At 50.0% G+C, this 16,057-nt stretch overlaps 1 protein-coding gene across 2 annotated transcripts; it reads left to right on the top strand.

Moving 5' to 3' along the window:
• Window positions 1-5,981: 5,981 nt before the first annotated feature.
• On the top strand, window positions 5,982-15,152 carry LOC135805456 (sterol regulatory element-binding protein 2-like). Of its 2 annotated transcripts, none has more exons than XM_065319490.1 (6): window positions 5,982-6,357; window positions 8,590-9,350; window positions 10,390-10,815; window positions 12,821-12,937; window positions 13,377-13,491; window positions 13,773-15,152. In XM_065319490.1, exons 1-6 carry the CDS (start codon window positions 6,336-6,338, stop codon window positions 14,069-14,071), a joined length of 1,740 nt encoding a protein of 579 aa, XP_065175562.1. In that variant the 5' UTR covers window positions 5,982-6,335; the 3' UTR covers window positions 14,072-15,152. The 2 variants fall into 2 exon arrangements, with proteins under 2 accessions (XP_065175562.1, XP_065175561.1); XM_065319489.1 differs by lacking the exon at window positions 5,982-6,357 and adding an exon at window positions 6,373-7,148.
• Window positions 15,153-16,057: the final 905 nt, after the last annotated feature.

Genomic DNA, 16,057 nt, shown 5'->3' with positions numbered 1-16,057 from the left:
TCCTTTTCTTTTTGACTTCTTATTCTTTTCCATGTTAGCCATGGTTGGCTATAAAAACCCTGCAATCGCCACGCAAAGTGGTCATTGGCTACCCCAGCCATGTATTGCTTGGAATAAAATAAAATAAAATAAATATCACCGCCAGCTGCATCGTCGTCGGCATACCACTCCTGGTCGACATCGGGGTTTGCCGCCAAGATCCTAGTTGTAGCATCAGTGAGATGGCCGACACGTTCCACTCCATTGTCACCGATCCCAACCGTCCTGAGCAACTCTGTACCCCGCACGGTCCCGCTGGACCCGTCTCCTTGACCGAACTTGATCCTGTGACTCCTGCTGACGTCCGACGTCTCCTTGAGAAGTTGGATGCGCGGAAAGTCACAGGTAGTGACGGCATACCGGGCTCTCTGCTACAGCAGTGCGCTGACTTGCTTGCATATTCTCTTGCTGTGCTGTTCTGCACCTCGCTGAGGACTGGAACCATTCCATCCGCATTTAAATTGGCGTCTGTCGTGCCACTGTACAAGGCCGGTGACCCATCAGTCCCCACCAACTATAGACCTGTATCCCTTCTCCCAATAGTGTCCAAGTTACTGGAGAGGGTAGTGCAACACCAGTTAGTTCGTCATTATTTTGGACTTGACCAAGGCATTACCCGAAACACAATTTGTCTTCCGTGAGAAATGTTCCACGGAAGACGCCCTCTGCGTGCTGACTGATAATCTGCAGAAGGCGAGAGACAGTGGTAAGACCACAGGGCTGTAATTCAAGACCTCCTTGCGGTTGGAATTTCTGGAAAAGCCCTTAGTTGGTTCGTCGACTACTTGTCCGGCCGCAAGCAGCAGATCCTCATCTCGCCTTCAACCAGCCCTGCTCTGGCTTGCACCTGCGGAGTGCCCCAAGGCTCTGTTCTCGGCCCTGTCCTCTTCAGCATATACACACGAGATGTCCCCTTGGGTTTCTTCGCCTGTGCCAAGTGTACAATTTGCAGATGACATAGCCCTGTACGACTCCCAGGCCTCAGCGGCGGAAGCGTCCAGAACCCTCACCACAGCGGCAACTGCTCTGGCCGGTTGGCTGAAGTCCCGAGGCCTCATCTTGAACGCCACCAAGAGCCAGGTTCTGACTATCTCTCCCCAGTCCCCAGCAGCACGTACAGGAAGTAACAGTCAAAAGCGGCGCCTGTCTCCTCCCCTCAGCGTCTTCTGCGGCGCGCTACCTCGGCGTTCACCTTGACAATCGCCTAGATTGGGACACCCATGTAAACTATGTGGTCACCAAGGTTGCCAAGAAAATTGGCGCCTTGTGGCGGGCACGCCGAAGCCTATGAAGGCGCTCTCGTCAAGTGTATGTGAAGGCGGTCATAATGCCCGACCTGCTTTATGGCTCCTGCTGCTTTTCAGCCGCAATGCGAGAGGGTCAACTGAAACGACTGCAAACCGCGCAAAACAGAGCCATCCGCTGTATCGATGGCAACCCGCACCGGACAGCCATGCAGCCGCTGCTCACTGCTCACTCCCTGTACTCGTACCGTGTCAGCGAGCTCTACAGGCAGAAAATATTGATCACCATCTGGCGGTGCATCCACGCCCGCACCAGCCCTGTGCTCGCCCAGCTCTTGACCCCGGCACAAGGCACTCCTACCCGCCATCAGCAGTCAAATGGCCTACTAAGCCAGGCAAACCGTAGCCGCCGCGGTCAGCGGAGATTTTCTGTTGCTGGTGCTCTGCTGTGGAACGCTCTTCCTGGTGAGGTCCGCACAATTACCCGGCTACCTGAGTTTAAGCATGCATGTGTACCATACGCCTGTAGGGAGTAGTTCGGGTTGCTGCTGATCGCTCTGCTCTCCCTCCCCGTGCAGTTCAGTAATCCTCACGTAGTATCACAGATACATCGTATTCTCTCTCTCTCTCTCTCCCCCCCCCCCCCCGTTTACTCGCAGTTATTAGTATCCTATTCTCTTTCTATGTGCTTCCATAGCTTTTACTATGTTCTTCCATAGCCACTTCTAGGCTAAGCCTTCGCCGTCATTTTATTGGGTCGTCATCCCGTTTGAATGTGCGAAGTGAAATAAAAACCAACCAACCAACAACCTCCTGCAACCTCTGAACTAGCGGTACGGTTGCTACAGCATAATAGCAAGAGTTCATAACCCCCTGGGCCCTGGGGGTTATGAACTCTTGATACAGTAATAGGCCATGGACAGGGGATCGCCCTGACATGTTCCTTCTTGGGAGAGAACCTCGCCGCCACCAGCCACAAACAGTCTAGTCTTATCTGAGTACTGTAGGTATTCTGAAATACCCTTCCCAGAGCCGGGCAGATCCTAGGAATATTGTGAAGTGCTGCATTGCGGTTCAGGGAGTTAAATGCGTTTGTCGCATCCACGAAGAGAACCGCCTCTGTATCATCACGGTTGAAAATCTTCCGCATAGCGTGTACAGCAGCTTCGCAGGCAGATGGCACACCCACACAGAGCTGCATGGGAGCGACAGCACCTAGAACGTCGGGCTTGATCACAGACATCACTGCCCGACCGATCAGACACGACGGAGCACTTCGCCGACAGCAATAGGGCGAACACCAGACGGCTTCTTGGCCAACGGGATGAGTCTAGATGTGGTAAATGCACTCACATCGGAAGCCGGTATTGCCTCTGTACACAAGCACTGCGCTGCGAGCGCCGCGACAGAGGTGATCAGATGCAGCTTTGTAACTGGTGAGCATTCTGCACCACCCATCTGCATCAACACCGGATGGGCCAGACGAACCCTTCATCTGTCAAGACATCTTGCGAATCAGCTCGGGCGATATCCTCTGGAATAAGATAGGGTTGACTATTGCTGCATCGCCCTCCAGTAGGATGGATTCCGGAGGGTCAACGGGTGTGGGGTGCTTTGATATCAACACATCTCTAACTGTTCTTGTAGAAGATTCGTCCACCGGGTCATCTAAGTGCAAGACACCATCGGCTGACTCTGGAGATAGATACCAAATTGCTGAATGGATTTTACCGCCAAACACTAGATAAGAGAACACATCACTCTTGTCGGACTCCTCATTGGAACGAGACGTATGCATCGGCGGTAAATGATTCTGAATGCATGCACCCTCCGACACAAGATCCACGATCTTGCTGTCCTTCCAGAGCTCTAACCGCCGAAGAAGATGAGCTGACTGATCCGTCATGATCTTGGAGTTGCGCGTCTTCTGCAGAAGCGACGCAGACTGCCTTCCACGCTATGCACCGAAGTGGAGAGCCATCCGCAAAGTTCTGAATGTATTTCGCCAACAATTCAGTGAACTTCTGCCCTGCCGAGCCAAATGGGATCATGAAAAGGTTCCGCCTCCACTTCACGACGACTTCGTACGCGGTGTTAATCTGGCGAATAACTTCAGAGGTTACATCCTCAACCAGCGGTGTGTTTGTTGTGGGGGGTGATTCCGCATCCTGTGCTTGAGATGTAACGACTGATCGATGTCCTTGCGGTCGGCTATCCGATGATGGTGGCTGGGACTGGTCCAATGTTGCCAACAAATTGACATCACTGTTGTAGGATCCATCCAGCGGTCTGCTTCCTGGCGTTGACCCAGCTGCAGTCCCTTGCAGTGGAGGACAACTCGATGGCAGCTGCACATCACCTACTGGCGTCTGTGAGATACCCGGATGAGTGACTGGCTGGCTGGAGGAAACCGAATGACAGACTGCAATTGCAGTGGAGAGATTCCTGCACTTGGCACACAGTTAGTACATTTTCTGTTGTTCTTTACACAAACACAAGCCTGGCAAGTTCCAAGAGCACTGCAATAGGGTCTGAAGCGCACAACACAACACAACTCAACACAGCGAAGAATAAAAAGCAACGTACCATGAACAATCCTCCTGAAAACCGTCCAAGCTTCCGCATCAGCAAGAGCATCAAAAGCGCCAACTACCATAACCCGGTTGGCAGAGTCCCGGTTTTGCGACCATTTGAACCGTATTGGGAAAACCCAGGTTCGGACCCTCGTTACTCTAGGGGTTGGTGGGATTCAGAAAATTTTCTTTTTTTGTGTTGTAGATCTCGTCGTGTTGCCGCCGCAGTATTGCTCACGTTGTCGCGTTGCTGCCTCTGCCAACAATTGTAGTCAGGAGCACTACGCGTCCTCGCCTTGTAACATGCTGTCAAAATCGAAAAACATGATAAACTACCAAGCAAGGCTTCTTGTAGTTACTTAGTAGTCTAGTAGTAGTCGCAAGCCCACGCTGGGGACAACAGTGCGAAAAAGAGGAAGCGACTTATGGCGATTCTTGCAAGTTTGCGGAGAGGAAGGTTCGATGGACTTCTCGTGTTATCTGGAATTCTCCGGATGGCAGTCGTGAGTCAGTAAAGTGAGATCCAGTCGGTAGGAAAATCGCGAGCTCCCAAGTAGGAAGCAACAAGTATTGCCGAAGGCGCTACAACATCTTCGTCGAATGTCCAATATAGAAAAAACAGTTTGACTGAAATAAGAAAGCGGACATCCCATGATTAGCATTCGTTGTCACCGAAAGACCAACTCCGTTTCTTTCTGACCTCAACTCTAGCTCTCTCAGTCTGAGTCTCTCTCTCATCTCTCTTTCAACCCGACGACACTTCCGATCACGTGGGGTCACGTGTCGTCACACTGCCGCAGGTGCAGGACTGCAGGTGGCATGCATAATACCAAGCAACTTACTTGAAGCAAGGCTTCTTCTTAGTCATGTAGGTACCAATGGTAATACTAATGCCAGTAATGGTAATACCATTGTATTGGTGCTGGTAGCAAGGATGTTGCCGCGTAACGCGTAACGCAGGGGGGTGCGGCGTAACGCGCGACCAGGCTAGTGCGACAAATTTTCGTTGCGTTCGTAACGCGCGTCCGGCGGGGTGCGGCGATCTTTTCATTGCAGTTTGCAAAAAATGATGCGGCAATAGCAAAAAAGTGATGCGGCAATAGCAAAAAAAGGACTGCGGCAATATAGAAACCTGTGTAACGGCTCCTGTGCGACTTTGCATGTAACGCCCTGCGTGCGGTAAACATGTGCCAATGTAACGCTTCATGGCCTCACTGCGACCATATTGCCAGTACGGTATAAGTTATGCAGCAGGTGCTACTGGCAGTACTCGTACTCAGGGTACTTCTACTGACACTGGCTGTGCTAGTACAAAGAAGTGGAAAATAAAGAGTAGACTACATGACAAAATAATTATTACTAATATTAAAATTATTAATAGTAGCACCTAGCTAGGACCATGGTACCAGTAAGCATGGTAACTAAGGGTAGGGGTCACACTCATTACTCAATGACTTTTATTAAAATAGTCTTTGTCCTATGCGTATGCCTATCATTATGGCTGTGGAGTATGCGTGTATGGTCTTTTACTTTTTAGTTGTCACGACACGTAACCGTCGTTGTGTCTACTAATAATAGAAGTATGGCTATGCTTATCCCTGCAAGATACCTGTAACCAGTGCGCAACTAGCGACCGACGTCCGTCGATCGACCACTCTCGCGCCTTGGCATGCATGTTATTACTGTGTTACTATTGTTACTTGTTACATGTATGTGCAGTGGAATAATTGACATCAGCCGTGATCAGGACTGACTCTGCACATGGCAGTGGCACTTGGCAATGGCAGTCAACAGACAACTAGACTCTTTTGAGTCTTTCATTCGCACTCCCTGACTCATCGCAGCACTACGACAGCCAGTACGAGCGTCAGTCACCTGGTACAGTAGTGCTCTGCCATGCCTGGTTTGCAATTTGGCGCTGACTGTTTTTGTGCCACAGCGCACGCGCGCCATGCACTAGGACAGCATCTACATACACTCTACACTACACTACACTACAGCTGCCCACTGCACCACATGCACACAGCACTGTCAGCACTCAGAGCTTAGCCTGGATCATGGATGTAGCTTGGTATGGTGCCAACTGGCTGCATGCTATAGTATTGCTAGATAGCGCTAGCTGAGTCAGGGTGTTGAAATGATGGCCAACGCAAGCCCACGCGGCAGAAAAAAATGTTTCACTCGACCATGGCATCAGCCAGCGAGTGATGGTGAATGGACGGAGCTCGCAAGCAGTCCGCTGTGCTTGCAGCCACAATGTTAGAACGAAGGAAGAAGGGAACGACGGGACGTCTCGTTCGTGGGTAGAGCTCTCTCCGAGTGAACCGTTTGCCAACCAGGTGCTTGCGCCGCCTAGATTTATAGCTCCGCTGGAGTCGAGAGTGAGCTGCGCAGCCAGAGTTGCGTATCGTCGGCGTGTATTCAGTGCACACATCAGTGCAGGCAGTGTACCCATGCGGCTCGCACTTGTGTTGCAATCATGGAGCAGCAGCCAAGAAATGGTGAGGCCATATTCATCTGCACCGTGCACCCGCCATGCGCCATATATCTGGCGGGTGCATATGGCGCGATGCCTTCTGGTGGGGCGCTTTCAATGAAGATTTTCATGTCGACTAGACTTCATAATTATACCAGTATGCTGTTTCTGTAGTTTTCTGACAAAACTGTCCGTAATGTCATGTCGTTTTGATACTCCCTGACCAAATCTTTCATCACCTGCTAGCGTGCTTGTGTGTTGTAGCGTAGAGTGTAGTGTGACTTGCCAACTCGATTGCATTGCAGTATAATTATTTGTGCAGTAAGCTCGAGCCCCCGAAGGTCAAGCGAGCTACGTAAAACCGCGAGAGATAGAAGGTGGGGCTAGGCTAGCTATGTGAACTGGCACGAAAGCAACATAAGAAGTATTAGTGTTCATGCGAGGTGCCCGTGCACATCTTCATAGTGAGGCATCGAGATCAAGAATGGCGTTGTTCTCGCGGACTGAAATGAAGAAGTCGTGAATCTACCTCCTAACAGTCCTGGCCCAGTGGAGGCGTGTGCTGGTAGACTAGATCTAGAGCAGTAGAGGCTCAATCTCGAGAGACGCAACGATGCAAGAGCAAGGCTGCGTTCTGTGCACGCACCGCGCACGATAAGTAGCCGCTCGTATCCCCCACATTCGCTACTAGAACGGCAGTAAGTGGTGGAGCGACGCGATCGTTGAACGCTGCGATTCCGAACTCGAGGCCGACTAAAATGACGACGAAATCTCTATTGGATCTCCTGACTCTGGCGCTCGGCAGAGCAGATCAAAGTAAATACCCTAGTGCTAGCATAGTTTTCTACTCATTCCTTCTTTTGCAAAGGGCTTAGGAGAACGTTGTTGCACGCATAACCACTTTGCAGACGTACATACGCTGTAATTGCATCATGATGATTAAAAAATGAATCGTAATCCGGACACGATGGCCCCAGAACAGGTACTCCAGCGCTAGCGGTGCATGCTGAACACCTGGTAGATCTGCTGAATGAGATGAGTGGATCAGGAGCAACCTGTTACTACTCACTGTGATTTACATGCATGGCCCCAGGCCTGTACCCCACATGTGACTCTGATCTCTGTGAGGTATGCCGTATGGGGCCACTGACTCCACATTACCTCGAAATCTCGAATACATCCTGGTGAAATGATGCCCAAGCTGACTGTACAGTGTGTACTAAGAACTTTGCTACTGCTTAGGCACAGTGATTGCAACGCACAATGCGGTAAATACAAATTCGAAGACAACACGCACACGCATGCACGTGTGCGCGCACACCCCCCCCCCCCCCCCACACACACACATACGCACGCATTTAAAATCTCCCGAAGTCTCCGAGAAAGACGTACATGTATATGTTTGTAAACTGGACGCCTTAGGAGATCGGTAATGATGTAACGCGGGTCCATGTAGCCGATTCCCCGGTTCGTGGTTCCGTGATGTCGGTGCGCATCACACCAGATGACAGTGTCATGTACAGAGATGACTTCATCTTGTGGTTATGGACTCTTGCTACAATCAAGCCATGTACTTATAGCAAGCTAGTCGAATACGAGTTCCTTGATTTGGTGGAGACATCCTCGCACATGCACTTTCAGAACTGTAACTTTGTTGTACGCATTTTCCCTGTTGTATAAACCATGCTGCTGCATAACCCCCCCCCCCCCCCCTCCCTTGGAGGCAAACCGTCAATCACGTCCTAGTGATCACTTGTTTGTACTGTAATGAATGTCTGGAATTTCAGCCCACAGAGGGTGGATTTCCTTGGCGGCTAGTGCAACAGCCGTTGGCCAGGGTGTATGCGGCATGCAGGGATGATGCTCTGGTTTGGAGCTGAGTTTGCATGAACTTGAAGCAGAGTGATAGCTGCTAATGAGTACATGTAGATCAGCGTTCGTGCCGTGGCCGCAGCATTCTATTCTAAGATATAAGTGAGGACTTGTCCTTGCCAGAAACGTTTGCCATTTGTTTGTACCTGGCTTTGTTTGTCCAATGCTTTGTTAGAGAGGGATTTAGCTTCATTAGAAGCATTTCGGTGACGTTGCTTAGAAGTACATTGCGCTGTAGATACTGTAGTACTATAATGAAATATTTATAATGTGTGTGTGTGTGTGCATGCGTACGTACGTGTGTGTGTGCCGTGCATACCTGTGCATGACTATGTACTTGCATGCATGTGTGTGTGTGTGTGTGTGTATGTGTGTTGAAATGTAGCACGAGTTACACAGCCTCAGCCGTCGGAGCTCGACAAGCTGGTTACGGTGGCGACGTTACTGGCCCAGGGCAGTCAAGATGCTGCGAGCAGCTCTGGAGCAAGCAGTGGCGGCCACGGTGGGCATGTGCAGTCATCGGATTCAAGCACGTATGCCCACGGTGTTGACCTAGGCACCCTCTCCAGCTCTGGCATTCTCAGCAATGAAGGCCAGTCGTCTCCGCTAATTCAAGGAACTGCTAGTTGCAGCCAGGCGGGCGGTGGTCAATCAACAATGGCTATGGCGTCGTCTACTGGCTCTAGTAATCAGCTGTCAGTGCAGGACCCAGCTGCGTACAATACATTACAGAGTCTTCTTTCGCAGCTGCAGCACCGCCAAACAATGGAGCAAAGCAGCCAGCAACACCAATCACAACAGATACAACAGCAGCAGCAACTGCAGCAACTGCAACAGCAGCAGCAGCAGCAACAACTGCAGCCTCAGCAGCAGCTGCAGCAGCTCGCGCAGCAGATACACCAGCACCGTCCCCTGACCCTGCAGGCGGCGCCGGCGGCTATGCCACGTGTTGCAACTAACCAGCTGCCGTTCCCGCTGCTGCATATGGCCGCACCGCCCGTCGCTGCGTCCAGTGCTACGAGCGTGCCTCCTGCTATTCTGGCACCCCTCGTGTCGGTGGCATCCGGTGGCGCACCGCTGTCGCTCAATCCGTACGCCGGCCATCCGCTTGGTGCAGCCTTCCCGCCAAACATGGCTCTGCTCCAGGTCAGTAGTGCTTTTACGGTATCTGGGGGCAGGCCCAACGTGCAGTCTTACTCTCTGTAGGATTTCTTGGGGCCCCAGCCGTCTACAGGGTTGCTCTCATATCGGTACAGTTGACCGCCTAATCACTGGGTGCACACCATACGGCTGGTCCATTCTACACACGTGCAGGTTTAGATCTACCGTAATCAACGGACAGCCTAGCTATTCTGACCTTGTTAGGTCTCATCAACGGAGCTTGTAGTGACTGGCCAAAATGATCGCAATCACTAAGTCTAGTGAATAACGAAATACATGCATTTATAGATCACCTCCGGCTCAGCTCAGGGCATCACACGTGAGAGTGCTCTAACTGCAAGAAGCGCAGCAAGCTTTGCATAGGTGGAGCTCGGAATGATTGGCCGAACTGATCACAATGACGTCTAGTGGACAGTGAAAAAAGCATGAGTCTGCAAGGCTAAATCAGCTCAAAGCATCAGATGTTGCACACTCTAACTGCGAGAAAACACAGCAAGCTTTGCTTAGTTTCAAATGTATGAGCTTGTATGTAGAAACACAGGGTTGGGCCGGTCCTAAAACGACTTGTCTCGTAAGGGTTGCGAACACAGGTTTTACTTCGAAGTCCAGCCAGTGCGCTAATTCAATCCTCGTCTAGCAACGCAGCGGTTTAGATCCGTTTGAAGACTGTATAAGCAAGTCTCATAGTTCCACGAACTCAAAGTTGCAGAACTTGTTGAACTCAGTGAACTACGCCTACGGACTCAGTACATGCCCTGAGGAGAGTGACACAGTGTGCTTACATAGCGAGCAGTAAGGCGATAATGTTATCAGCAAACTCGACTTATGCTAGTACATACTCCAACATGTACTGGCCTCACCGATTTTGTACAGCAGTTGTTTACAATAACGTCAATAAGCCTACTGGGAGTGCAATTGGAATGGTGTGTGCGTCTGTGTGTGTGTGTGTGTGTGTGTGTGTGTGTGTGTGTGTGTGTGTGTGTGTGTGTGTGTGTGTGATTGTGCTTTGCTTTGCTGCGTACAGCCCATAGCACAGCCAGCCACTGCCATGCAACCCTTCATACAGGCAGCACAGCCACTAGGAAACGACCTGATCATCAAGCTAGAGAAACTTGCCAGTCAGCCGGCCAGCAACACGGAGACCGTGGCGCCAGTCGCTATAGCCAGTAACCCACCGCCGCTGCAACCACTGCAAATCCCGCAATTAACACCTTCTGCATCTACGGTGAAAAGTGCGTTGACCCAGCCACCAGCACGTCGCCCGTCAACGCCTGTATCCATGGCTTCGGTGGCGGAAGCCACGGAGCAGGAGCCGACCGCTGCGAGTGCCCAGCAGGAGGTGGAACCCGCCCGACTACCGTCACGCAGCAAGCCAGGACCTGCCAAGCTGAGTCGGTCAGCGGCTGCGTGTGCCAGTTCCTTGACGGCTGCGGAGAAGATCTCTAAAAGAGTGAGTGTGTGTGTGCGGCTGTGTAATAAATTGTGTCATTGCTGTATTGAGCGAGGGAGAGAGAGAGAGAGAGAGAGAGAGAGAGAGAGAGAGAGAGAGAGAGAGAGAGAGAGAGAGAGAGAGAGAGAGAGAGAGAGAGAGAGAGAGAGAGAATACTGCGAGCATAACTACTGACTTTTGAGACCAAGAATAATCCTGGTCACAGCACCTAGTGTTGTGTCTGGCTGATCGCCCTGGCGTGTTAGTTACCCCGAAACTCGTTTGCACGAAGTATATGTGCTCGCCTGGAAACCCAAGCGTAAATGCCAACCCAGGGTACCAAGAAGTCAAGACTTGCGGAACCTTCAGGTCGGATCAAGTCGGATAACAGCAGTGTGGAAAAGATGTAACAGTCACTCACTCGTCTCAATTCAGCCTCTCTCTGAAGAGCCAAAGAAAAGCAAGCTCTAGTATACTGTAAAACCGGAAAGCTTAACGACCAAAAAGTTTAACGTTTTTGTAATTTTGGTATGATAACGTGCAGAAAGTTTAACGATGGCTACCTGGCCACCCATCTGTCATGACTTCGTGTGTACAATCATGTATGCACATCTTTACACATGCATCTCAAACCAGGTTCGCGATAACGTTTCTTCAAATAACGAAAAAATTGGTCGTTAAAACGTTTGTGACTCGTTAGACTTTCCGGTTTTACAGTAGTGAAAAGAGTAAGGGTAAGAGTAGAGGCTAGGACAGCAGCAACAGCAAACCAGTAGTGAGCTGTGCTAAAGCATCGAAGCTGGCAGTATTATTAATGATAGCTTGCATGCCGTCCTACCGGTAGGACCACGGGTCCTACCGGTAGGACCCAAGAAATCTCGCTGCAAAAGTGCTTTCGGTTGAGAAATTTCTTGAAACAATTGTTTAGATGAGGTCTTTGTCAGGCAAAGTAATGGCGCAAAATGCAAGGCTATGTCCAGTGCATTGCATACGCGCAATTTTATCAATTGTCAAAATGGCCGCACATACTCCTGTCGGAGCGCTAGCAACTCTGTCCAAAGTGAATATTGACCATGGCACATCAATCGTGGTGAGGTACTAATGTTTTTATTAGTCTGCCAAGGCAGTGGAATGCATAATTCCATACACCGTTTCCATGGTTACCATGGGCTGTTACCATGGAATTTCGTAGTATGCCTTGTGCGATCACGTCTAAAATGTGTGGACTTCTTCATTAGCCCCTGAGCAACAGTTTAGGGTCAAGTTTTAGGTCAATGTTAGAACAGAGGCCATGCAGCATGTCTGTGTATGATGGTCCTACCGGTAGGACCGAGGTCTATGCAAGCTATCATTAAAGGGTAAATGAGAGCAGCAAATTGGAACGGGGGGGGGGGGGGGAATCGCGCACCGACAACAGAGATAATAAACTCCATTGTTACCGGGCCCCATGTCAGGTGTACACTGTCCTGTACTTTACCCGTGACCACTGTGATTCAGAGTACAGCGAAACAGTCGAGTATAAAGTAACCTGGATATACTGACATATTTTTCTATTTGCATTTATGTGTTAAAAGTACATTTTTTTAGGTCCCTGGGGCCTATCCTGTTGCAGTCATTTTTCGGCATTTGATTCTTGGATGGATGCAGCAGTTGCTTGGCTACACAGTATTGCCGGGTTGTAACATTATTTGTCCCAGGGAGGAATGTTGTGTTGCAGTTTCACTCTACTAAATACGATCGCTGTGTGTGTATGTGTGCATGGTTGGCCAGTGAAAGACGGTAGGGATTCACTGGCCAAAAAACTGAGCCACTTCATAGCTAGCTGTGTGGTGTAGACCAGGCGGAATAGTGGCGGTCAATTCTTCAGCCTTGCAAGCTGTTCAGTGGTGCAATCCCAGCACAAGTTGCTACGGCTTCTGCTGTAGCATCGCTATCATCGCCTCCGGCGATGGGCGTCAAGTGGTCAAATCATAGTGGTGTATGGTTGTAATGTATATGCACACCCTTTTTCTGTCTGGACATGCAGCGCAAAGGCAAGACAAAAAGGAACCCGTCTCACAATGTGATAGAAGCACGCTATCGTTTGAGTATCAATGACAAAATCAAGGAGCTGAGAAAACGTGTGGCAGGAAAAGACACAAAGGTACAGTAAGCCTGTCGGTCTACTTCAAGCCGACTGCTCAAGAGACCCTGGAAGTACCCGTGTACAGGTGATCCCCTGGGTACATGTGATCCCCGTATACAGGTGATCCCTGTCTGCAAGTTATGCCCCAGATACAGGTGATCCCCGTGTATCCCCCCCCCCCTCCCCCCCCCCCCCCCCCAATCATAATTAATTATCCCCTGCATGCTAACTACTCAAGCAATGATTTTGAGCCGTCTGACATACTGTACAATGCGGATGAGCTCGGTTCGTGAAGCAAACCCTGAGTACAAAGTGTCCCAGCCGGATACATGCACTACATACATTTTCCTGTTTCCCTGACTAGGAACCGGTTGTATCAAGACCGTAGCATTCTGCTCACTTGCCAGGGGCCAGCACTGAGCCCGCTGAATTGTTGTGTTATTGTCTTGCTGCTCAGATCCAGAAGTCCGGCGTGCTCCAGCTCACGCTAGAGCGGCTAAAGGCAGTTGATGATGAAAACGACACCTTACGGCAGGAAAATGCAAGCTTGAGGAATGCTCATGAAGCAATTGGTAAGCTGAGTCGCTATTTGTACAATGTGTAGCGAAGGCACCCACTCCACTAGTCACCCGCTACAGTTTGCAGCGTTATGTGATTGCCCATCATTGAAGTGAAGAAAGCAATGAAGCCAACCTTTACAGCCTGGTCCTGTATGATTATGTCACTGCCGGGTACTGGTAAATATTCACCCCAACCAATCAAGTACATGTAGGGTGCACAGGTGTGTGTGCGGTTGTAGTTCAAACGTTGAGTCTTACATTGTTCGTGTTCTCGTTTGGCTGCTTCCCTCCAGTTGGTCAGATCCATGCGATGAGTTCTCAGCTGCAAGCCAAGGGTATCCCGATGGATGCAAGTATGATGGAGGTGTGCCATGTTCCGGAGCTACAGCTGAATAGGGCTTCTTCAACAGTGGCCGTATCACACTGTTCACCTCATAGGAATGTAACCGGCACCAGTACTTCACGCCGCACGATCAAGAGCGAAGGTAGCGATGTTGATGTTGAGGAGGATGATGATGATGAGGAGGAGGATGACGACGACGACGACGACGACGATGATGGTGACGACGAGGGCGGTGAGAGCGATGGTTGACTGCCTAAATGTCCCCTAAAAGCCTACGGTCAGTGACCTCCAGTAGATGTGCTATGCTATGCATTTGCAAACCAGGTCCGCTGTCAACTCAAAGAGTCGCGTGAATCCATGTCCACCGAAACACATCACATGTGTTCATGCTAGGATGGTGTCCCATGTCACTGTTATGTAGCTGCTCCGGGTCTTGCACTGCAGTTGATGCAGTGTGTGCATGCATGTTTGAATGTGCGCGTATGTGTGTTTGCGTGTGAGCTGACACTGTACTGGTATAGTGTTACCTGCAGACTACACGAATAGCGCTGTAGCCAGTGCAGTTGACTGGTATTCCACCGTGCCGGTCTCTATCCAATAGCTCTGCATTGAAATCCATATCCAGTACGTGTCGCCATAATGCTGCTACCTGCAGCGCAGTCACTGCAGCCAAGGGGCCAGCCCAGTCTCGAAGAGACCAGCCCAGTGATGCGTACCTCAGTACTATATCTGTTTCAGTGATGCTTGCCTAAAGTGACAGCCAATGAAATCTGGACTGAAGAACAAATCGGCAATCAGCAGCGGCACCTTACCCAATGCTCGCTTGTCTAAAGGCTATACAGCTTGGCCCGCACCCGTAACTCGCTCACGAAGACAGACTTCATTGAGTGGCACTGGTCTTGTACTTGTATCAGTTTTGAAGATTTTTTCCGTTTTTATGACCAGGCATGACTTGAGTTTTTTTTGTAATCCCTGTTTAAACTCTCCTCAGCATTATTTCAGTCTTGTCAGGCTGACATGACGCTGCTTGATGAAGTTGAGCTGTAATTAGATATACTCTGGAATGTTTTGCCTGATAGCCCATCCACCTTGGCGATGCACACAAGCTCATGCAGAACACATCAAAGCATAAATGTCCGTATCAAAGCACACTATTCCCTACCTGGATCGTTTTAGTCCATCATTTATCGGTCATAATTATATAATCAAATGAACTAGTATCAATACCAGAGTCGCAGGCTAGCGCTGCACCGTTCACGGTACTCATTTTAGCCTCATGCGTAGTATTTATTATTCACTACAGTTAATTAAAACTCTCCTCAGTTCCTCAGTGGACCATCGCTGTTGCTTTAGAAGCCGTGAATGCCGGTGTGTGTGTGTGTGTGTGTGTGTGTGTGTGTGTGTGTGTGTGTGTGTGTGTGTGTGTGTGTGTGTGTGTGTGTGTGTGTGTGTGTGTGTGTGTATCACGGTGTGTGTGCATGTCACTAGTGCTAGCGGCCGGTGCTACATGTACAATGTCATGTAAGTGCATGTATGTGCAGGCCCAGAACTTTGTAGATCTACATACCGGGAGTCATTTTATTGAGTGAAGCAGCTACCATTAGTGGGCATTACTACATTGAACCTGGCAATTACGAACACCCAAGGAATTGAGGCCAACGGAGAGAGAGAGAGAGGGGGGTATCTGTGAGCATGTGTGTTATGTCCCCTTGCGGACTAACACACCATTACATTCATGCATTCTCACTGGCACTCACAAACACTAGCATTTGGAAGACATTACTCTTGGTCAGGTAAAGCAACAATATGCGAGCATGCGCAATACAGTAGCAAACGGTGTAGTAGATATATTATGACTAACTTGCATACACAACAATGTGCCTATGTTGTGGGCATGGCACAGTCATGCTCCGCTTGAATGAAATCCGACCAAACGAGCCAATGCCACACCAGGCGCTGTGTACCACTAGACTTGTAAATGCTGGATTGTGAACTGGCTCAGGGCGCACACTTGGTTCACGCTATCGGATTTCATTGAGCAGCAGTGTACATGTGAAGGACCCAGCAGTGCGGCCATTAAGTGGATCGCGGAGATGTTCACAGGCCGGACTTGCAGTGTGTGCATGTACTACCACCGGCACATAAAAGTTAAAAACCGTTGACCGGGCGGATATTAGATTTCGGTGCCATTAGCTTATGAACAAATAAGCCATTCCCCAGTCTGGATGTAAAAAA

Source organism: Sycon ciliatum, chromosome 1 (assembly GCF_964019385.1).
Source record: "Sycon ciliatum chromosome 1, ocSycCili1.1, whole genome shotgun sequence".
Classification (NCBI taxonomy): domain Eukaryota; kingdom Metazoa; phylum Porifera; class Calcarea; order Leucosolenida; family Sycettidae; genus Sycon; species Sycon ciliatum.
Note: the sequence above shows the minus strand (reverse complement) of the source record. Positions and strands in the feature narration are given on the sequence as shown.

Bases quoted from the DNA above. Each gene is read 5' to 3' on its own strand.
- LOC135805456 (XM_065319489.1), top strand. From the start codon at position 7,091: ATGACGACGAAATCTCTATTGGATCTCCTGACTCTGGCGCTCGGCAGA. The intron at 12,938-13,376 runs GTACAGTAAGCC...CTTGCTGCTCAG, and splicing joins TGGCAGGAAAAGACACAAAG to ATCCAGAAGTCCGGCGTGCT. The intron at 13,492-13,772 runs GTAAGCTGAGTC...GCTTCCCTCCAG, and splicing joins GAATGCTCATGAAGCAATTG to TTGGTCAGATCCATGCGATG.